The sequence below is a fragment of the Papaver somniferum genome, chromosome 11 (assembly GCF_003573695.1).
Source record: "Papaver somniferum cultivar HN1 chromosome 11, ASM357369v1, whole genome shotgun sequence".
Lineage (NCBI taxonomy): Eukaryota > Viridiplantae > Streptophyta > Magnoliopsida > Ranunculales > Papaveraceae > Papaver > Papaver somniferum.
Window position 1 is genome coordinate 134,965,739 of NC_039368.1, and position 25,255 is coordinate 134,990,993.

At 33.6% G+C, this 25,255-nt stretch overlaps 1 protein-coding gene across 1 annotated transcript; it reads left to right on the forward strand.

Moving 5' to 3' along the window:
- The first annotated feature begins 12,805 nt into the window (after positions 1-12,805).
- On the forward strand, positions 12,806-16,212 carry LOC113325233. Its single transcript, XM_026573442.1, has 5 exons — positions 12,806-13,274; positions 13,439-14,054; positions 14,166-15,052; positions 15,143-15,653; positions 15,735-16,212. The coding sequence occupies exons 1-5, from the start codon at positions 12,806-12,808 to the stop codon at positions 16,210-16,212; spliced, it is 2,961 nt and encodes a 986-aa protein (XP_026429227.1).
- The last annotated feature ends 9,043 nt before the right edge of the window (positions 16,213-25,255 follow it).

Sequence of the window (25,255 nt, forward strand, 5' to 3'; positions counted from 1 at the left end):
GTAACTGTTGTGTAATCTAGTTTTACACGGATAATGGAGAAAGTGAGATTAGGTACCTGAGTACCTTTGTTAAATCATTTTCTGTCTTTCGAGCACCACAGTAAAATCTATAGGAATGGTTTTGGATATTTTAATGGATTATATGGGGATTGGTAAATGAATTTATCACTCTATTTGGTCATGACTTGAGTATAGTAGCAACACGGGCGGATCCAGAATCATGGACTAATTTCAAAGGGTTTCATAGTGTTGCTTAAATTGGTTGTGTTACAAAGCAGTGAAATCAACATCAGGAGGAACCATGGAATAATCACCAACTACGTTGCAATATTGAGAAGATAAATAACTATCTTGGGTGATTTATCCATGGGTTTGAATTCCTGGATATAAAAGACAATTAAAATATGATACTTGTCTAAATGTCCAAGTTTCTACAAGATATTTTTTTTAATATCCAAATCAGATATTTCACCCAATTATCACATCTTGTTTTTAAGACAACTGACTGAAATACTCTCTCTCCTTTAAAATATTTTTGCATCCTCTGGTAGTATGTTTACAAGAGAACAGAAAATATGTGCAACCATAGTATGGATACCAGTTGTTTCCTATGCAATAATAAACCTGTGAGAATGCTACTCATATTATCATGTCATGTAGTTAACCTAGAGCAATTTGATTTACTTAACATGTAATTTCAAAGAGAATATGACTTTCATGTTTAAACTAGCCTTTTTTATAAAAAAAAGTGCAACAAACTGTATACCAGGTAGTAAAATGTTTTTTTCTTAAAAAGAGGATGATGCATGGATAATCTGCGTAAGAATCCATCTCTATTGACATGAAAATTTTGTGTGAGAAGAATCATGTAATTCGGGCTATCTATAACGTTTAAATCCTTCGGAAGTTTATGTATGTATGTATGTATGTACGTACGTATGTATGTATGTATGTATGCACATTTGGGAGATGTTTTATTCCATACAAAATGGTGAAACTCCTTCCTGCAAAAAGGAATCGATAAACACAAATGAAAATCAAAGAAAATTTTTGGGATATTGGAGGAAGCTATATGAAAAATTACGAATAAATGCTTGTTGGTAGGATTAGAAAACCTACAACTGAATTAACCACAAATATAAGGTATGTACAATGCAGAACACGACAAACAAAGATCGTTTCCATATGAACTTGGTTGATATGGAGATGAAATCTTAAGTTCTACTACGCTAATTTAGACCGGACGATTGTCGAAATGATGAAACTGTTTGTTATAAAAATCAAACTAAAGCATAGGCTGAAACAAGAGCTTGGGGTCATGTGGTTCCTATATATAAGATTTTAGACAATGGAATCATGTTGTTCGATTTTACATAATATTAGTTCTACTACGCCTTAGATCAGAAAACATATATGCGCCTGCCGGATGTTTTTGATTCTTACATACAAATTCCTTACCACAAGAAAAAATTAGTGAACAAACAAAAAAGTTCACTTGAAAGTCTTAAAATGTTAGAGAAAATTATTATAAGAAGTTATATGCCAAAAACAAAAAAAAAAATAACTAAGGAAAATAGAGAGTTGCTTAAGAGAGCCAAAAGAACAACAAAAAAAAAGAGTCGCCAATAGCCTCATGTGCCGATTGCGTCAATCTCTTTTTCATCTACTATCATTAATCAGTTTATATTATATAAAGGTAAAAGATAAAGAACAATTATCGTTATTTTAACAAAATGCAAGTAAAGGTTATATAATCTATTTTTAAACAGATAATGAATAAAGTGAGATTAGGCACCTAAGTACCTTTGCTAAATTCCCTTATAATCTCATATCAAAAGAAACATATGTATGTATGCTTCTTCTAATGTTTCTTCTTATCATTGTCACCAGAGTTGGAGCAATTGTTAATAACTTTTTTTTTCAAATTATCTTTCTTCATAGCCATACCCCACTTATCATTGAATTTTTAATCAGAGTAATACACTTCACTGTAATTGGTTTAATTACTTGAAAAAACTACCAAATTTCTGTAATTCCATAACTGCCGACGAATTATATTAAAGATTTCCCTCCACTCTTTAAAAGGAGATGTAAACCAAGACTTTACCAATTCAAAGAAACCATTAGTACTACCTGGCATTTTAATTCCTAATCCAAACCAAATATCTCATGTTAAACAACATTCAATTATAGATATTTTGAAGTCTCGCTATTATCAGCAGAACATAACATACAATAAGGAACATAATAACCTAATACATCATGCAATTTGGACCTGAGGGTCAACAGGTCAGCTATCACTTTCCAAACAAATAGAATAACTCTAAGAAGCAAATTCAAATGCCAAATATTCAACCAAACCTTATCTATAATGTTGGATAGTTCATGTGACAGAATTCTATAAGCTGATTTGGTACAAAATTGACCATCCTTATTACCAAGCTATCTAAGCAAGTCATGAGATTTTTCATTTATATAAATTGACTTAATCTTATTTGACAATTCAGAAGAAGAAACATAGTCTATCAAATTTGTATTCCAACCACCATCAGCACCAATGAGATAAAAAAAATATTTATGTCTTCATGTTTCCAATTGGTTAACTGACCCATGTCAGGAATACAATGTGAATGTTCCAACCATCCTCAACTTGTTGTGGAAAATCCAAGATATATTATACACTCTATTCTTTTGAAAATGATGAGATCTTGGAAAATATTTTCCTTTGAGAATACTAACTCATAAGTCATTTAGAAGTCTTCAAGACAATTTAGTTACACAATAGGCATTTATCTTATGAGATTTGTGGTTCCAATACCTCTAGTATCTTCTTAAGTTTTAATTCTGCTCCAAGATTTAGGATAAAAAGTCTTTTTTTAAAATATTGTCCTTGCCCACCAAAAATCTCTCTGCAACTTATCAAATTCATCAAGTACAGTTTTTGGAAATTCAAAACACTGCATCTTTTAACTTGGATAAGCCGATAGAGTGGAGTTGATTAGAAATTTTCTACTTGCTTGCGACAAAATCTTAGCTTTCCACCAATTTAGAGACTTATAAGCTCTGACAACAGAGATTTAAAATTTAAAGTTTTTCTCTTATTGAAGAATAAAGGAGTTCCTAAGTACTTTTCATCTTTTGAAATTCTTTGAACACTTAACATTTTCGCTAAAAAGAATTCATGATTCTAGTGAAATTTTTTATCAATGCTCGCCCGACTTATGATGATTCTCGGTTATCAAATCAATCCAACATCCTTCACGTGAAATAAAGGGAAACATAATGTTTGGTGCTTCCAACTGGTTTTGACATTAAGATTCAAACCATAAATGTAACAAAATATACCAAACAGAAAAAAAAAATTTGGTGTAAAGAACTATGCATGGAAAACAATCGTAAAAATCTTCTTCTTCTTTTTTACATGAAATTTTGGTGAACACATCATGTAATTGAGGTGAACAATATTGATTTAATGCCACATATACAGAAAGTACTATATACACATACATCGGATGTGTTATTTCCCAAAAAATGGTGAGACTCCTTGTTGCTAGGAGGATTTGATAAAGAAACAAATGAGAATTGGAGGAAAATTATGAAATGTTGGAGGAAACTATCATGAGAAATTACACAAAGATTCTAAATCCGTATTCTTTAGGAGATACAAGCTAGAATGACTAATTCTCGTTTTTAATTTGCTACTAGTCAATTGAATGTTTCAAAAGTTAATTCGTAGTATGGCATTAGAGAAAAAGGGATCGTTACCAGAATTTGGTCCAAAAATGAAAAAATAAATAGAGATATATTATTGAAATAATTGAAGCATATTTATATGTATAAATTAGCACATTAATTTAATTACCAGATTAACAATTGAAGCATATATTATTGAAATAATCTTCAACTTCCATTTTTGGTAGCTTGTCTATTAACCAGATTTTATTTCAATAGAAAATTATAATTTCTTTGTAATCTACTGTTTCTACTTCTTGCAGGGATGAGCTTTACAGCTCATAGCTCTGTATACTTGTAATTGTTTTTCCTTTTTTCAATATATCCTTCCTTTTTCTAAAAATAAATAAATATCACATTGATTTCTTATTAGATTCAATTTATTCAAGTTTTTTTTTTCCCAAACAACAAATTTATATTATTTTTTCTTTGCTAAACTATGTTTGAATGGTATTAGCGTATGTAGAAAACATTAGTAGACATACCCGCAAAAGTTAATAAAACTCTTATACTCACTTAAAAACCTTGAACTTTTTTCCTGAAAACCATTTAAATCGAGACTATCAATGGGCTGCGAAATCGATCCGCAAATAAATCTTCAATCTCACGGTTCAAGTACAGATTATTACGTATCATTCATCTTAATCTTTGATCTAACAAGAATAATAAATATTTTTGAGAAGGTCCCTACTGAACACCCATGAACCACAAATAGAACTATGAACTTATTTTAGGACTTGTCATTTTTATTTTTAGAGCCTATTTTGGGGACACATCTAGAATAACTATTCGACATTTATAAAATAAAAAGCAATAGGTTAGTCACCTCATTAATTCTCCTCTTCACCCACAATTTGTTTTTTCGTTCCTTTACCAGTAAAATATTCAAACTGCATCATCCTATTATAATTGTTGGATAACTTCAAAATCGATAGTAGGTTAATAAGGGGAGTTGCTACACCTACCGATTTTGTATCCCGCATAATCGATAGAATGGCAAATGGACGGTTCAAGATGCGTTCATCAATGAGGTAAAGTTGGGTCCAACTATTTATTCGAGGTGGGATTTTTAATCGAGAGAAAAACCGGTCAAGCTAGCATTTCCGGCTAATAAGTTGTCATATAGGCGGTAACAACACTTATTTCCAAGTATACACTATGATAGGTCTTACTTTTTCTCTTTTGTTGATGACTTTGTCCATAGAGTTCTCGTTAGGCATGTCATTTCCATTAGAAGTCACACAATATAAGATATTGAAAAAGACGTATTTATGATATAAAATTTTAGACGGCAGAATAAGTTCATTTTCATTTTCAGCAATATCAGTGCATTGCTCTAAAATGCAAAATTTATAACAGTTACGCTTACAGGATATTTAAGGAATTCTTGTCTACTAGAAGGAATTAATTAAGAAACAAACAAAAAGATATAGTTGGGAGTTCTGAAATGTTGAGGAGATTAGAAATTAGCTCTAGAAAGCATGTATAATAAGAGCCAAAATAGGATAAATTAGGCTGCACCGGTTGTAACGAATATAATAGTGGTACATTCACTACGTGTGTCTGTATGAAGTACTGAAACCTTTAAATCTCAGAAATTCTATAATCAATTGAAGTGGTGCCCCAATTTTATCAATTTATTAAGAACCTCTATTTACTCGGCCAACATCCAACATTTTTAATATCATGATTATAAAATTTAGAATATTCTGGGCAAAACCAAACAAATTGTAATATTTTGAAAATCATCATTAGGTACATTTTACTTTGCCTAGACCATCCAAAATGGTGTAAAATATAGAAAATGGTTGTGGCCAATACTAAGTTTGCATACACACTATAACAGAATGTCAAATTATTGGAAAACGGACGGTCTATAACAATGCAATGCAAAGAAAGAGATGTTTAATCTTGTATGAATTTTCGCATACCCCCAGGTAAATTATAATATTATATGTTATTATAAAGAGGGAGAATTCTTGGAAAATCTTATATGGACACTATCAAACAAGTTGGACCAATTTTGTTTTTACATTAGAGTTCAAACAACAACGAATTTGAACTCAACACTTTGGTGATATGTTCATTTTATTAAATTCTAGATTCTTACCAAAAAATGAGAAAAATTCAAAATACAAAGTCTCACCATCTACCAATTATAATTTTAACCGTTAATTTTCAACAATTGATTTTCAAAGTGGTAGAATGTGGTTTTATACATTTCCGATTTGGCTCATCTTTTCGTAGGATACATGCTATAATTGAATATCAAAGTTATAAAATGAATGGTTTATAGAATACAGTGCAAGAGATATTTTGTCTCAGGTGGATTTCGCTACACCTCCAAATAAATTATAACATGTAATGTTGTAATAAAAGCAACTGCCATCAAAACACAAATCTATGTTCATTCAACGGTTCAACCCTTAGTAGAGTATAAAATTATTCCAACACTACAACAAATGCCACTTGCTTACGAATTTCTATGGACACATCCATAAAAAGAAATATATGCCCCTAAAAATTTCAAATGAATATTGAAAATAAGAGTTCTGAACTTTTGATTGAAGCCATGAATATTGAATGGAGAAGAAAGACTGCGTCGGGCATGATATTTGTACTGTTCTTGGGTCAATTTTTATCAACTCTTCTAGATCTAACTAGTTTCACTTCATCCCTCTTAGCTAGCCACGGAAACTCATCACTGCTCTACTCCTCTCTCTTGTTCTTTTTTACATGAATTAGAGTGCTTATTCAATCAAATGAACCAATTTCCCATCTTTTTCTTGAAACTGAACCCATTTTTATTAAGATTTTGATGCAAAGGTTCCATAAATTGACTGTAAAATTCAACTAGACATCAGCTATGGATTGATGTTTTATTTTTGATGTAGGTGTGAATGCGCACCTTTAACTAAATGTATGCTCTGTTATAGTTTGCTTGCCATTGTTTACACTCTAATCATGTTATATCGACGACAAAAATTGGTGTAAATGATGAAATGTGTGGTGAAGTTTTATGTTAATTGTGGTTGAGAAATGTATTTATTTTGAATTGCAGCCTCGTAGGTACCTTGGTATTGGTCTGGTATCTTCTATTAAGATTTATTGATATTCAAGGGAAATTTTTAGGCAAGCAATAACTCACTTAGTCAAAGCTCGTTAGTGATCAGCATGTAACATTAAAATATATGTTTCATTCATTAGTGAATACAAAGCCTGAACGAGAGTGTGTTTCATTCTTTGACATTTATATATAGAAATTTAATGGAGAGGAATAATCTGGAAAAGATTAATTAGGCAGTCTCTTGAAATTGTAAAGGATCTGGTTACTAGATAGTGTTTGAAAAGAGGCTAGTTCCATTGTTGGTTAACTCATATGTAACCAACAAAAAAAAGATCATATGTAACCAAAAAAATAAAAATAAAAATTGGTGACCTTCATTAGAATTAGATCTCGAAAATTTCTAAGCAAGACAGTCATTCAAATTATTCCGTCCAAATAAAGTATCAAGCTCCACACCATTACAAAACATAATGAAGATAACTAGTATTTTAACTAGTTAAAAAGGAAATAGAATACGAGTTAAAGTAAAAAATATCATTAGTATATAAATTACATACTCCCCCATGTGTTCATAATCCAAAGAAACTTCTCACATAACAAATGAGAAGAGGTTTCTCCACCTTCACACCGACTGTGAGGGAACACAACAACCAAACCCCTTTCAACATCTACCGAAATAAAAACCGCCATATATGCTACCCCATTAGATATATCAAGACAGGAAGGTTAACAAAAAAAAACAATGTTAACCCCTATTTAACAAATTGTACAAGATAGCTATTTTTTCGGTTTTAAAAGGAGTACGCCTGCAACATAATCCTAAAACCTTGTTTTGACATGAAATTTTGCATGAGCCCAATCATGTAATTGGGATCAACTGATAACGTTATTTTAATGCCACATATGCAAAAACTAATCTATATACACAAAATGGTAAAAATCTTTGTTGCTAGAAAGACCTTATGTAGAAAAAAATGAAAATCATTTAATATTTTGAGATGTTTTAGGAAACTATCATGAGAAAGTACACAAAGATTCTATATCCATATCCGTGTGATGAGACAAGCTTGAACCACTAATTCTCCCTTTTTCTTTACTAGAGTTAACGGAAAACTGACGGTTTCTTATGTCAATACAGAGTGGACAAAGCAATAAGGTGTTATCACTTGTCAGAGTTTGGTCCAAAAATGAAAAAAAAAATATTATTATAGCATTGTTGTATTTATTTATAAAAATTATCTTATATCTTCTTAAGTTTATTATAACGCAGAAAAATAACCTGGCTAGTTTGGGGCCTATAAGAATTATTTAGGACCTATCAATTTCCTCATCTAACCTACAGAAGAGGATAAGGGATGTCCAAACTAGGTAACAGTATCAAGTTATCCTCACTATTAAAATTCAATTCTTAGCATTATCCTTCTAAATTAAAATTCCTTTCAAAACTAAAACCTACTCATCAATCGATCTTACAACATCGATCGATATAACGTAAATATCATTATCCATTTAAAAGAAAAATCAAACTAAATGTCGTCGATTGCAACACGTTAATTTTAATTGTACTTGTGATTGGTTTATCCATTCAAGATTATTGAAAATTACAAACAATCTTGGATTATTGGGTTTGACCATAATCGGTCAGCGTTCATGTTCATATTTACTGATTCATGTGGCAATCGATCGACGTGCATGGACACATCAACCGATTGTCGCGGATGTGTTTTCTGGACGAAGAGGATTTAACAAGAATTGGTTGAAGTTAATACTCACATATACCAATTCTGGTATGGAAGAGAACCGTTTTTCTGTATGTTTTTTATTTTGCTAGAATCGGATTACATGAGCACTTGTATCGACCGATTCTTTTACTACAGCATTAGGAATCGGTCTATATATGTGTATCATGTTTACCGATTTTTACAATCGGGATATGTAGTAAGTAATATGCACTGATACCTTATGTTCTTTGTGAATTAAAACATCACCCCCGAATCGGTTTACGAGTGCATGAACCTCCATCGAATCTGGCTTGATTTTTATCACAAATAAAAAATCAAAAGTTTTCAAATTTTGATGATGAATTAACGTTAGTTGATTCATGGTTAACCTGATTAAACATCTAGTAAATATCATAATGGCGTGTTTGGTTGGAGGGAATGGAATTAGTTTTTGGGGAATACAATTTCACTCCCATGTTTGGTAAATAGGATTAAAGAGCGGTTAGGAATAGGATTCCCAAAAAGTAAGGGAATAATAAACCCATGAGGAGTGATGGGTTTAGGATTCCCCTGTTTTGGGAATAGGATTCCAGGGAAAAGAATTCCATTCCAGCGAACCAAACACGCCATAATTAACACTACTTAATCAGGGCTAAATTAGCCATTAAGAAATATAGTTGGCAAAGAAAATTTTCATTTTACTTTAAAGTGTCTTATTTTTTTCTCGTAGTGATAGTCCCCAAGTAATTCACCGAGGCCCAATCTAGCTAGGAAAATTAACCATTTTAATGAGTAAATAACTGTAATTACTATATTTTATGAAAATAACACTTACTCGAGTTTTTTTTTATTGCAACACGAAATATTTACTTATTTGCCTCTAGTAAACTATGTTTGAGTGATATCCACTTTTGTAGAAAGCACTAGTATTTTGTTGAGAAATGACTAGAAAAACAAATAAAAATCTTACAGTCGCCTAAAAACCCTGCATTTCTTCCCCGAGAACCATTAACGTTGTGACTTCAAGTTAGCTACGAAACCCATGCGTAGATAGAGCCAAACTTTCATATTTTTATAGATAATAACAGGACATTCATCTAAACTTTTGATCTAAAAATGATAAATATTTTTGAGAATGTTCAGGCCGAACATCTATAAACTAAAAATAAAATTTTCGGCTATTTCATAACGTGTTTCATCGATTGATTACAAATTTATTTCCATGAACTCTCATTTACAAGAAAGCATGGTCTAAATTATTTTTTAAATTTAGTTCCATGAAACCATGGAACGTCGTTCCTTCCTCGAGATGCTAATTCCATGGAATACACTTTTCATAAAAAATTTCATTTCCATGTTACCAAACACAGCCTTATCTGGACTGGTTAAAATTGTTTTTCAGAAAATAAATAAAAGTTAACCTCAGAATCCGAGTGTTGTGCACTAATTGTATACATATGATACCATTGGACTTCCAGCTTACACTAAATCGAATAACCCATAGGTATACTCCAAAATGACTACACCTCTTATCTATTCTCGATAATGTCCTAAAGGAATTTAGTTCCATTGTTAACTCACATGTAACAATTTTTTTCTTCTTTTTTTGTTATGTTTTGAGAACTTCATTTTAATTGGATCTTCCCAATTTCTAAGCTAGATAGTCACTCAAATAATTACTCCCAAATAGTGTGTCAGGCACCACACCATTGCAAAATATAATGAAGACAACTATTCTCTCCGTTTCTAAAAGATAGACATGTTTTCTTTTGCACAAAGATTAAGAAAACTAATAATTATAGTCAGTTTTCATATTTTTTCCTAATATGTCCTTGGTCTCTCGTTCATTTGATATTAGCGAAAAACGAGAGAGAAGTAGTCTCCTTTCTGTGGTAATATATAAAAAGAAAAGAGAGATGTGGTCCCTCCAGGGATGAAGTAATGAACTCATGACATTTAACTTTTGACTTATGCAAACAAACATAGTTATCTTTTTGACATACCCAAATAAAAAAACTAAGGGTATCGTTTAAAAACGGGGGAGTAATTTTTAACTAGTTAAAAAGGAAAATAGAATACAAATTACAGTAAACAATATCAGTAATATAAGTAGTGTACTCCCCCATGTGTTCATACGCCAAAGAAAGTTAACTCATAACAGAGGAGAGGGGGCTTCTCCACCCTCACACAGATCATGAGGAAACACAACAATCAAACCTACTAATACCTATCAAAACAACAACCTCTACATTAGCTACCCATTATATAAAATTTTCAAGATAAACAGATTAGCAAAGTTCGAAGAAATAATGATAACCAATGTTAGAGCACTGCTCGGTCGAACTCTCAAGCGTTGCTATCTCAAGCTTGTTTGTCAAGTTTAGTTGCCAAACTATAAGTCTTGATTTCTAGTCTACTTATAGCTAAGTCTCAGATTAGGGTAGAAAGTGTAGTTGAGCATTAGACTACACGACGTTCATCGATTGAAGACGAAGAACTACTAAGGGGAGCTTGTGGAACTTCATCAACAAAAGGTATGTGGAGACTTGAACTCATCTGTCACTCAAAAGTCTATCTACTCTATCTCTTATTTGAGACAAAATTTGTATAGCTATATAGACTTCAATTATGCGCATTTGATATTTCGAGCTGAGTTTAACTCACTTACATATTTTTCGAAATATGTGTTGGTAAGCTTTCGCTTTAACCAAGTTCATCTTATATTCTTGACGAATGTCAAAATATGATCATGTGAAAATCGCCTTGTAACATCTTACATGATTTGTGTGAGACAGTTATTTGATATAGACTTGGAATGTTTCATATTGATCATTCAATCACTTGAAAATTGCTCTGAAGCTAATAGTTTGTGTGAGACAACTATTGTCGTCTTCCGAGAATGTTTCAATGGTTGAAATGAGAGTTTAGAACAATTGGATATAAGCATATTATGCATACTTGCATATGTGTAGTCCAAGTCCGGGAACCATGGTATACATACCCGTATGCGTACTGGTTGGTTTAACGAAACTCCGGGAACCTAGTATGCATACCGGTACGCGTACTGGCGTGAGGTTCAGGTCCGGGAATTTCTGCTGAGTTTGGTGATATGCGTACCCGTGAGCATAATGGCGAACCTGAACTGTCACGCCCCTAATCTTAAACCAGCTTAGCCAATAGGATTATAGCCTAATCCTGAAGCAACAACATATAGATCATTGGTCTTAAGGAACATAATTACATAAATTAAAACAAAACTAATTCCCAGGCTCTCTGATACTTTATAGATGAAACTCCCAAAAAATTCCGGCGACAACTCGGCGGAATTTGTTTCTCTCGATTCTTGTTTTCAGTGCGTAATCAATCATCTTCAGGTGATTTTGTTGATTCAATTCTTACATCTTAATGGTTTTGAGTAGTATCTCAGGTGTTTTTAATGATCATATCATCTGAAAACCATATTAATTCTGGAAAAAAGTTTGGGGTAGGAATGACTAACCCTATTTTTGGATCTACTTCGGGGAATGGTAACAATCAATATGATGATGATAATTCAAGTAAAACTCCATCGTTATACATCTCGGATGAGGAAATAGATGAAAGTATCAATGAGTGGAAGTTTAGTTTGATTGGTAGATTTGATTTAATGAAATTAAAATTTGCTGTTGTTGTAGCTTCACTTAAGAATCAATGGAAACTCACTGGTAATTGTCAAATGATTCCTTTGGGTAAGGGCTTTTTCATCATTAAACTGGATAACGAAATTGATATGAAATACATTTGGAATGGCTATTGGATTGTGGAAACTTATGTTTTAAAATTAAGAGAATGGGAGACTAATTTCAATCCTGCAGCTCAGAAAATTACTACTGACTTTGTGTGGATTAATTTTCCTGGATTGGGAATGGAGTACTGGAAGGAAAAGATAATCATGGATTTGGGTGAAAGATTTGGAAGAGCTATCAAGGTATATGAAACAACTTTGAAGAAGGAGGTGTGATATTATGCAAGTGTGCTGGTAGAGTTAGATCTGTCTAAAAATATTCCTAACCAGATTGAGGTTAAACCAAAATATGGAAGTTTTACTCAAGAAGTGCAAATACCTTATGTACCTAAATTTTGTATCCATTGTAAGGTGGCATGTCATTTGGTAACAAAATGTAGAGCAAACAGTGATAATACACAACAGTTCAAAGAGAAAGGGAGAAAGGAGAGAAAACAATGAAGACCTAAAGATAAGGCTGCTGCAGGTTTTGATATTTGTTTCACTGAGGCTGAAAAAGCAATGAAGCAGAATGTTGATAATCTATTATTTAGTGAAGATGAATTCAACGAGGTTGTAATACCTCCAATAATTTCTTCTGAGGAGAAGTTGGATAGTGAAATGGATAAACAATTTACACTTGACATCCAGAAGGATTTTCCTTTGTTATCAGCTGAAAAAATAGTTAATGTTGTTGTTGTGACTTTTCAGAATATACAAAAGCAAGTGAATTTAGATGCTAGTGCAGTGGGGAATGAAGTAGTTAAAGAGATAATTACAGGTGGACAACAAAGTACTAGTAATAGTGGTAAAATGCAAATATTTGCTAATAAATTTCAAGTACTGAGGAATATGGTTGAGGAACAAAATGATAGTGGACCAAGTACTTCTGTGGCTGGTAATGGAAAGGATAAAAGCATTGGAAGAATTACTAAAAACAAGAATACAAAGCTTATTCCTAATGTAACAACAAGAAAACAGGAAGCTTCAAGTAATTTATTGAATATTCAAGGTGTGAGAGGTCCTTCAACTTCTCAACCAAACTCTTATCAATGAAAGTGATATTTTGGAATCTCAGGGGCATTAAAAGGTTAGGGGCCAGAGATAAATTGAAAAGTTTAGTGAATCAGTTTTGTCTAGCTTTGGTGTGGATAGCTCATCCTAAAGTGAAAGTAAAAGGCAACTCTATTACTGACTTAAAACTACCTGGTATGTGTAGAACAATAATTCATAATTCTGCTCATGGTAAAAAGGCTAATATATGGTTATTCTGGCATGTTTCTTTGGCTGCTCCAACTGTAATATCCATCACTAAACAAGCAATAACAGTGGCAATTGGAAATGTTATGGTAACTGGTGTGCATGCATATTGTTTAACAATTAATAGAAGGGAACTTTGGGAGGAATTGGCTGAATTAAGCAGTAAGAATTGTCCTTGGTTAGTGATTGGTGATTTTAATGTGGTTCTTATTAATGCTGAAAAGAAGGGAGGTAGAAGACCTCTAAGAGTTTCTATTCAAGACTTTAGAGAATGCTTGGATGTTTGTAAGTTGATGCAAGCTTCCAGATCAGGGATTTTTTTCTCTTGGTGTAATAACAAGGCTGGAAAAAAAAGGATCATATGTGATTTAGATAAATATTTTGTTAATGTTAAGTGGTTGGAGTTGCATGATGGATGGAGCTATAAAGTTGGCAATAGAGGAGTTTCAGACCATGAAGCTTTATTGGGGTCTGTGGTGGGAATTTTAAAACCTCAAAATGTTCCATTTAGGTATTAAAATGTTTGGCCTTCTCATCCAGAGTTTATTCAAGTGATTAAGCAGTCATGGGATCAACCTTGTGAAGGTAATACAGCTTTTATATTTATGCACAAACTTAAAAGATTCAAACAAAGTGTGAAGATATGGAATTGGGAGATTTTTGGTGATTTGAAGAAAAAAGTTCAGTCTGCTGAGAAAGATGTTTTGAATGCCTCTCTTTTATCTGATGCTGACCCTGAGAACATTACACTCTTAAATGAATTGGTTACTGCAAGAGGAAGACAAGAGATGGCTGAACAACAATACAATGAATTGATGCAAGCAAAATCTAGAGTCAAATGGGTTAAAGGTGGTGGATCTAATACAGCATTCTTTCATGTTAATATGAAAATAAGACAAGCTCAAAACACTATAGTTGAGATGGAGGATAAGAATGGTACTGTGGTTACTGATCAAAGGATTTTAGCTAACATGCTTGTTGAACATTTTCAGAACAAGTTTAAGACACAAGCAGTGGATCTTACAGGTAGCATCTTTAATGTGATTCCAAAAATTCTTACTGAAGAAGATAATACAATACTAGATGATGTTCCTACAAACATAGAGACTAAGAATGTTGTCTTTGGAATGGATGCAAATTCTTCACCTGGTCCAGATGGATTTCCTGGAAGTTTCTTTAAGTTTGCTTGGGAAATAGTTGGAGAAGATATGATAAAAGTAATTCAATATTGTTGGAGATGTAGATTTATCCCTAAAGGTCTCAATTCAAATTTCTTGTTCTTATTACCTAAAGTGAAAGGAGCAAAAAGAGTGGACCAATTTAGACCAATTGGATTGGCTAACTTCAGTTTCAAAGTAATAACCAGAATCATAACTACTAGACTGAGCAGGGTGGTGAATCAATTAGTATCCAGTCAGCAAGGGGCCTTCATTAAGGGAAAAACTATTCATGAGAAAATAGTTATGGCATCTGAGTTAATTAATAAGATGAATATTAAAAAGAGAGATGGTAATGTGGGTTGAAGTTAGATATATCTCAAGCATATGACTCCTTGAGCTGGGAGTTCCTTTTTGAAGTTTTGAGAAGTTGGTTTTTCAGAATTGGGAATCAATTGGTTAAAAGTTTTATTCACTTCAGCTAGGATATCAGTGTTGATAAATGGAGGTCCGTGTGGGTTTTTTGAAGTGAGTAGAGGACTGAGACAAGGAGATCCACTCTCTCCCACTCTCTTTGTGCTTGCTGAGGAAGTGTTGAGTAGAAACTTAATTCAAATGGTGAAAGAGGGTAAAATTCAGGCAATGGTACAAAGACATGGAGTGAAGCCATCTCATTTATTATTTGCAGATGATATTTTTGTGTTCTGCAATGGACATAAGAAATCCTTAGACAAACTAATGGAACTATTGATGAGCTATCAGAGTGCTTCTGGTCAGGTGATAAACAAACAAAAAAGTAAATTCTTTGTTGGAGGTACAACTGATTCTAAAAGAAAGAAGATTACAGATCAAATGCAAATGGAATTATCAGAATTTCCAGATAAATACCTTGATGTAATCCTCGGTCCTGGAAGAGTAAAAGTGCATCAAGTTTGGGGGGTTGTGGAGATGATGTAGGAGATGCTTGCTAGTTGGAAAGGTATATTATTGACATTCTCTTCAAGACTTACACTTGTGAAATTTGTTTTATGTAGTTATCCAGTCTACACAATGTTTGTGTATAAATGGCCAAAGGTAATTATACATGAATGTGAAAGAATTATCAGGAATTTTTTGTGGACTGGAGATCCCTCTGAAAAGAAACTTGTAACTGTAAAATGGGAGGAGATAAATGCTCAAATTGCTGAAGGAGGATTGGGTCTTAGAAGGTTGGAAGTAATAAACAAGGCATTGTTGATGACACTACTATGGAGAATTTTGACTGAAGATGAGGAATGGACAAGATTCATGAAGGATAAATTTATGAACAAAAATGGTGAATGGATCCAATCATATAAACAATCTTCTATATGGCCTGGATTGATATTGGTAATTCATGATGTTAATGAAGGTTCCAGATGGTTGGTTAGGAATGGAAAACATATATCAGTATGGATGGACAAATGGGTGTATGAATACACTTTAGCTGAAAAATATCCAGATAACACCTTCATCCAACAACATAAGGACTAGAAAGTTGATAAATTGATACAAAATGGTAAATGGGAGATTTCAACTACTTTGAAGCAATTTCTGAAGGTTGAGGACTTACCTCAAATAGGGGATGGTGTTGATAGAAGAATATGGAGTGTTGATTTAACATGAAGATTTTCAGTAGCCAATGCAACTCAGCAGGTTAGAGCTAAATTTCCTCCAGTGCCTTGGGAAAAAAAGGTATGGGATCCTTGCCTACATCCTTATATATCCTTGAATGTGTGGAAAATTTTAAGGGGAGCTTGTGCAACTAAATAATCAGTTAAGAAAAAGGGTTTTAGCACTGTTTCTAAATGCTACTTATGTGGGAATGCTCAAGACAACATGGAGCATATATTATGGCAATATAGCTTTAGTGAAACTATATGGCATTGGTTATGTGGAATTTTTAAACTTTTACTTCCTAATAACTTTGAGGAGATAATAAAAATGGTTAAAAGTAAAAGTTCAATCATTCAACAATTATGGTTAATGAATGCTTATACTGCAATGGTGGAAATTTGGTTCAGCAGAAACAGGAAAATGTATGAAGATCAGGTCCCCAATATTGTGCAAATAAAATGCAGAATACTGAATTTCACTAGGGAATGCAACATCAGATTGAATGGGGAAAGGACAAGTGACATGTATGACTTTCAAGTACTATCTGAATTTGGCATTAAAAACATTCCAGTGTGAACTAATATGGTGAAAGAATGTTTCTTCAAGTTCCCAGAGATGAATCAAATCTTGCTTTGCTGTGATGGTGCTGTTAGAGGAACTTCTGGTCAAGCAGGTGTAGGTTGTGTAGGGAGAGACAGTGAAGGAAGATGCATTGGTGCTTTCTCAGGAGGGATTGGAATTGCAACTGCATACATTGTTGGAGTTATGGCTTTGGTTATAGCTGGAGAATGGGCTTTAAAAAGAGGATATATGAAAATCTGTTTCAGTATGAACTCCAAAGCAGTTTTACCAGCTTTTATGTCAGAGAGTTCCTTGGATAGTCAAGCATAGATGGTGGATCATCAAGAAGAATATGAGGAACATTACATTCAGACATTTATATAGTGTGATTAATTTCTCTGCAACAAAAATGGCAAAAAAAAAGGAGCTTTCAAAGCAAGAGGAGAATGGGAAGACTATGATTATAAACCAGATTTCTTAGGAGAAATGGAAACTGAAAACACATCTTACTTTAGATTTTGAAAATTCTGTAAGGAGTCTATTTGTGGGCTTAGTGTTTATGGGCTTTGATTGTTAAATTTTTCTTTACTTGTGAGTTTGATTTATTCCTGTGATGGGCCTGCCCAGTCAGTTGAGTTCTGTAAAACCCTTTGTGGTTTTGTTTGGTAATAAAATTAGTATGATTTAGCAAAAAAAAAAAAAAAAAGACTCCCAAAAGATATTAGTATATATGTGTATTGTTTTACAAAACAACAGGAATTCATATATATGAAAAATACAAGAAACGTTCTTAATCGAATATCAGTTTAAATTACGGAAGCGGATGTCTTCAAGTACACCATCTCTTCGGAAAACTGAAACTGAAGCGGGAATAAGTGAGCACATCATCCCAAAGGGGTGCCCGATGGAAAACATATAACTCTCAAGTAATCACTAACATGCTCCACAATACTAAAGAATATAAATTGAAAGAGAACAAGAATAAACTAATCATACAACAATTTATGCATTACAAAGCAAGTGTCACTCTAACCTCGCCAAACTCATTGGAGAAGACGACGTGAAAGCAACCCTAATCAATAATAATAACATCGTCCACACAGAGTGCTCATATAAACCATGATTCCGAATATTACCATCAACATCAGAAAGTTAGACAAACTAGTATAATATGCACACGAGTGATTTCCCTCAAATAAACAATATATATATATAATATCATAACGGATGAATTACCGCCCTACTACTGTAATATTCAAACGGATGAGTTACCGTCCTACTATATTAATAAGCATAATATTATAACGGATGAATTACCGCCCTACTAATGAAATAGTTATAATAATATTTAAACGGATGAATTACCGCCCTACTAAATAATATTGTCGACGGATGAATTACTGCTTTACTTAACTTAGCTAAGAGTCGTGAGGAATACAGACACTCCTCGCAGGGAAATCTCACAATGCATATCAACACAACACGTCATAGCAACACCGTACATACAGATGCAACATATACATCATACTCAAGATACGAAAAATAGAATATCACAGTATCCGCTATCATGCACTCAAATAGTAAAGACTCATCATGCTCGCAGATAAAAGAAAGCTTAATGATTACAAGAAGGTTATAGGATTCCCACCTGTTTTGATGACAAGCCTCGCCTACCTCGAGATCCTCAACCCACAGGTTCATTCTTAGAATCGGTCGTTGTTATTATAGATTAATTGTTAATCAAACAAGCACTCTAAGAATTTAGCCAAAAGGCTCGTACAAGATTCACAACACAGGTCTCTAATTATAGGTTAAATAAATTATCTAATGATTCTAAACCCATTTATGGTTTTATACCTTTTCGTTATCGATCATTAGCACAACTAAAGGTTCACTAATTCAGTTGGATTGACTCTATATTCTATTAGATATTTCGGTTCTATATTCTATTAGATATTTCTTAAGAAAATATACAACTTTGTAGAAGGAACGAACGCTCAATTCGGACCATAAGAGTCCAATTCATGTTCAATGGGAAAACAGGCTCCAAGTCCAAATCCAGTAAACAAGCCCATTAACTTAAGGCCTGGTCAAATGGTCAACGAGTCAAATAGGAAATCAACAAGACCGATTCATGTCAAAGGGCTAACTCAGTCAGATAACTGAGTCAGGCAGATAAGATTAGCCACATCTGACTGGAACAGAACACTGGTCTGAGCCATTGCTCAGGCCAAGGACACTAATCCAACCTGATTCTATTCATGATCCAAAACACAAACAGTTCATTCTAATAAAGTTCTATAATTTCAAATTATATGAAATCTAGTACATCTGCATACTCAAACAATCTGATCTAATCTCAGACTTTACACCAACCTAAATTCTAACTCAAGCTCAAGAATTCTATAATCCCAACAACTTCAATTCATTTAACTCACACAACAGCTCAACTGCACCAACACTAATAAGTCCTTGCTCTCAACTGAAGATACAAAACCAACTCATTATCCAGCCATACTTCATATCCTCACGTCAGCAATAACGGCATTAACTTCACCTTTCTTGCAACTCGACTCGTTACATAATCCATGGTTCTTCTTCTACAGTTGCCATCAATTCTAACTTCATAACGTCCACCTGAATCTAACCACCAGATCCAACAAATATCTAACATAATCAAGACCCTGCTATTCAAAACCAATAACAGTCATAAACTCGGCTTATCTGCAACTTTTACAGTTCACCACTAACTCCATGAACTGCAACCAAGAAACAACACCAGAACCACTACCGTTCACACAACCCCGTTCAATCCCATACCACCACCTAACAACCTATATGCGCCTCCACTAGTTAAAAATCAACTACTCTGCTATGTCCTGCACCAGCAACCACTGCATCTACCATTTTAATTAAGCTAAGCTTCTCCCGCTGCAATTCTACTCAAACGTCAAACACCACCAGTTGGAGTTCAAATCCAAGTTGTGCCAACTTCCTGCAATACTACATCAGTTACAATCTCTCAACTACATTTCAATTCTGTTCAGCACCATCATCTTTCATTCATTGAAGCTAGTTATTAGCAATTCCCCCATGCACTACCAACCATTCTGCATAGTGAAACGCCTACAGCTTCTTCATGTTCTTAACCAAACATAACCCTAGTTCCTGGCTTGCAATAGTAATCTAAACTTCCATAATTCCAGCAATTCAACCACACCCAAAACATCAGCGCCTTAATTAACTCAAACCCCTTCGAATTAACACAAATCTTCCTGCCAACAACAATCTCAATTTAACATAAACCCTAATTTCCAACTTGATCTACTGAGAACTAAAATTAAACCCTGAATAACCATCTACACCTCAATTAACAACAAACCCATCTCTAATCTAACAACACAAGACAAATTCATAAATAAACAACAGTCAAATCGAAACCCTAAATTACCTGATTTCGATTCTTAATCAATACCATCTCCTTCTTCAAAGATTCACAGTACATCAACTCCTTTCCATCTATACATCTTGCTCAATTGATTGATTTCACATTCAAATCCACTTAATTCCTCAATCGACTTAAGAACCCTAACTTCAAATTACAGCAGTAACCAGTTCTTCTCCACCCGATCTAATTCAACCGCAGAACCAACATCTTCATCTTTGATTCAACGTACTAATGAGTTTCTATGAATTTATCCAACAAAAGCAAACTCAATTCTTCAAATTGTGATCAACAGAAAGAGGAAAGGAGAAGAACAGAAGAAGAAAGAAAGAGAAGAAGAAATAATCTAATCTAATCTAATCTAATCTAATCTAATCTAACTAGATGATAATTGAATCTAAAATCCCAACTCTCATTCATTCTAACCCCATAAAAATCTGATATGGACAAATATGGTGAGAGTATTGCTAAATACAGCTCTCTTATTAACTTTGGCCCCACATCAATTAACTCTTAACGTAATCTTACACCACATTTATACCTTCAACCTAATCCACTACGACCTTCCATCAAAATTAACCGTCTAAAGCCACGAATCCCACTTCTCCACCACTTCCTTATTATCGTAGAGAGGAAAAAGTAATTCTTTTGCATCTTCATCCTCCAGATGTTTCTGAATCAGTTCACACATGAAAGTAAAATTTCAGTTCGTACTGAGGTTGGTTTGATTTTTACAATTTTAGTTTAGATTTAGATTATCGGTTCCATTGTATTAATGGTATTGTGCGTTTTTTCACAAATTTTCAACTGATATGGATAGTTCAATTGAAACATTAGAAAAGGGATTACATCTATCAGCGTTTCAAAGGGAGCTCTAAAAGTACTGTTGAACTGAATCAAAAACACTGTGCTTCTTACAACATTTGATATACTTCCGGTAGTACTATGTGTGTTCATTCACTCTTTCTTTTCCAAGTTTAATTTGGCTCCAAAAAACTTATAGAGATTAATCTATCAAAATTTTGATTTCAAGTTGAGCACTCTGAGCATTACCAATTGTTGGTAATTTTCAAAGAGCAAACCTAACGCACTTTAGCTGTTTGTTAAAATGCCAAGCAGAATTCCATTATAAATTCCAATGTTTTGCAATAACTTTGAGGCTAAGATTCAAGTAATTCAAAATTTTCTTTTTTTCGCTTTGCAAGGTGGAAAAAGTTATGGATGTTTCAGTAATGAATTGGATATACCCACCTAGATGAATTGTTGCTGAAAATTACAAGGCTGCATGAAGGTTGTCAACTACAGTACAACATAAGGTAGTCTTCTACCTCACTCTCTTCCATGCTGTAGTTGAAAACCTTCATGCTTCGTTGGTACTAACATTGTGGTTGTTAAATGCAGAGATTGATCCATTTGAAGAAATGCCTGCAATATTAAGGAAAAATCAATCTTTACACCAGGTTACTTTTGCATTTAAATCTCTAATATATTCACTCAGGTGCATCCTATAAGAACTCATACTTTAAACTTTTTGAATGGGTTTTAGTTTACATGAATAACAGGTAGTGATGGAACTGTGCTTTGCACAGAATTTGTTAATGCATTTTTTGCAATTTTATTGGTAGTGATGGAAAATTCATAAGCATATTACTTTTCATTTCCCGTATGGATTTAACGCCCTAAGGAGCTATCAATTTTCAGCTTAATTTATGCATGTTTATTTTTATTTTTTTCGTTTTTTCATGATGACCAATTTTCTTATTTCGTTAAGATTTATTAGGATTTAATATCCTACCAACAATTGCTTATAACGGGATCCCTATAACTTATTAATTATACTCAGCAGTTGCTTATAACCAAGGTAGGATTTAATATCCTTTCCTTAAGAAAGTTGTTGTGTTGTTACTGCATTAGTATCTTTAATTCTAAAATTTGTTGCCTTACTTCGGAAATCAACTCCAGCCACCTACATTCCTACTCATAACTGGACTCTTCCACCACCAAACCAAGGTAGAAACGAGATCCATGTAACTTATTAAAATTCTACCACCAGCAGTTGCTTATAGAAGGAATTCGTTTCTTAGGAATGGTTTTCATGAATGCGTGTTGATAAGATTGTGAACTAAAATGGATGTTCCTTCCTGTTAATAAAAAAAAAAAATATTTATACATGCACTGTACTTGAGATAATGACTTAAAGATTCAGTGTGTATGCTTTGTGTTGTTTCAGTTTAGATTGATATGGAAGTATTAGCATACTAACAGTGATCATTGACTATAAAGTTTTTACTTGAGTGACTGTTAGACAACGAGAACTTTAGAAATGGTCACACTACATGTTTGGTTGTATATTATGTAAGTCTCCTACAGTAAGCATTCTGATGCTCCCGTTTTGAGACACTCAATGATAATGGTGATTTTTTTTTGTATGCCTGATGTTGTGAAGACTTGACATGAGCAGTGTATAGAGTAACAAGGTGAAACCACGTCATCCAAAAGGTTTACATTTGTAATTGCTTATTTCTTGGGTAGTGGTATATCAATTTAACTGGATAGCTAGAGCATGAAAAATATGAGTGCTTACCATGTTAACTGGATTGATAGAGCATGAGTTAGTGAACAAGGGACAATCCCCCTGAACGGGAGCGCCGTGATTCCATATGATGTCCGTGGGAATTTTTTTGATATTATGTTTTTTTTATTTTCATGTACTTGCAGAGCAATGAATCTGGAAGTATGAGACGGCACTATATTATACTAACACATCAGGTACCCCTGCATGAAGTACGTATCCTGCGACTCATAAATATTTGTTCAGGTAATATGTTTTGTTATGGCCAAAATTTGGTTTCATTTTTCCATCTAGACACCAAATCTTCCCATTCAAACCCATGCATGCTATTTTGTTAACATACAAGAGAACCTCAAGGAGGGACAAAAGAATTAGGTTTCATAAAGTAAAGAAAATATATTTGGCATCTATTTTACTTCCGGAACCTAATTCTATTAAGAATCCTTAAAACCAATGATGATATTATAGACTTTGTTAGGCTACAACACGACACATGCATCCAGTGTTACTTATGCATTGGGGAATTCTTAAGACAAACGACAAGATGGAAAATGCATTGGTAAGCTCCATCATATTCAATTAATGAGTTGATATTTAGGTCAATTTGTGTATCTAGAATTCTACTTATCTCATTAATCCTCATGTGCATTGAAGTTAGTGGTTTGATAACATTCCATTATGTGCAGGATTGCTTTCATAATTAACGCTTTCATAGGCACAAGACATTAAATATTGCACGGGTGGAGAAGGATATTGCAGCTAAACTCAAACAAGCCAGTAACATTGATCATTGTGCTGAGCTAATGTACTTTTCTCAGTATTGATTAGGCTGTTATAATTTGCTCCAAATTAAGATACTGTGATTTGACTGTTGTTGTTTGATTTAGCATGACTATGCTTACAACTTAAATATTGGCCAACAAAAAGATCGCCGATGCTAAACCTGTAAAGGACTTTGAAGGGTTAAAAGAGTTTTAATATTGTTGCTGAAAGGGAGGTACAGTGCCCCTTATGTGAATAAATCAGTTCATTTCAGCTGGGTTTATCTCTCCCAGTATGACCCTCAATTTTTTAGATTTTTCTTCAAATGTAAGTTGATTAAATGGTGTAACAAAGGGTGGAAATGAGTATATTAATACCAAAACATTTCTAATCCATTACTCTTGCTCCGTTATTCTTAAACTAATTTCTTTTTCAACGGTCAATATGTTGTTGTAATAGTTTTGCATCACTTTTCTCTGATTTGTAGGAAAGAGGCAGGCAACATTAGACACTCACGGAATGAAAAACATGGATACACTTTCATTAAAGAAATTACATATTACTAAAAAGCAGAGCATACCACAGAGTGTGGAACCCGGTAGTAGCACGGGTTACTTTCTAGTAAGAAAGAAAAAGGAAAGAAATGTGAGTTTATCTGCTCGTCTGGTTAGATAAGACCAACGAAAAATAATAAAGGCACCCAAGAAACGGATGAGGGCAGCCAGGCGGTTTAAAGCAAAATCATTATTCCGATGATATCTTCTTCGTCTGGTGTTCGAATGACACGTTCGAGTAGCCCATCTCGCATAAATTTTCGAGACCTATCTAGTGATACTACTTTCGGATCTAGATCGTTGTTAGACTAATTTCTATTAATTAAAATCTACATTAACTAATCGAGTCATTAGCGGCTGATTCGTCTCTTGATCATCTCTTGACTGGTCAAATAGCGTTGACGAGCTTGAGGGTCCTTACACGAACTTAGTCCGGTTACTTAGGTATGCGTACCCGTATGCATACCTGAGTAAGTTAATGTTCTAAAATTAGTTTCTTCATGAACTAATACATTTATATAATAAGGAATGTAATCTTTTGCAAACCGTGGCTATAATGTTCATGACTTGATTCGAGTGAATCAAAATCGATTTTGCTTCAATTATGTCTTGTATACTTCTATGAGAATATAAACAATTGAACAACTCTAGAACTAGTTTCATTTGAGCCATTTGAACTAGTTATGGTTAAGATGAATATGGTTGATATGAACGTGTTCATATGCTAACCTAGGTTAACTATTGTTGAGCCAACAAAGGTGTACACGTTTAGGTACGGTTACTCATATCTAAGTGAAGTCACTTTTCATTGTGTGTAGCCAGCTAGGTTCGATCTAACAGTTGAAAGATATTAGCTTGAGTCTAATTAGGTTTTCATCCAACGGTGAATATTGAATGCTTTGTTACCAAGGTAACATTGATTGCAAATCCTGATTTGAAGACTATATAAAGGAGAACTCTAGCAACTGGGAAACCTAATCCTCACACCTCCTATGTGATACTAGTTGCGATTAGAGTCGATTCTCC

What these genes read in the sequence shown, in the direction of transcription:
- LOC113325233 (XM_026573442.1), top strand. Translation starts at nt 12,806, where the DNA reads ATGAAGCAGAATGTTGATAATCTATTATTTAGTGAAGATGAATTCAAC. An exon ending in GAATATTAAAAAGAGAGATG is followed by an intron (nt 15,053 to 15,142) that starts GTAATGTGGGTT and finishes TTGGTTTTTCAG; the next exon opens with AATTGGGAATCAATTGGTTA. An exon ending in TGGGGGGTTGTGGAGATGAT is followed by an intron (nt 15,654 to 15,734) that starts GTAGGAGATGCT and finishes TGTTTTATGTAG; the next exon opens with TTATCCAGTCTACACAATGT.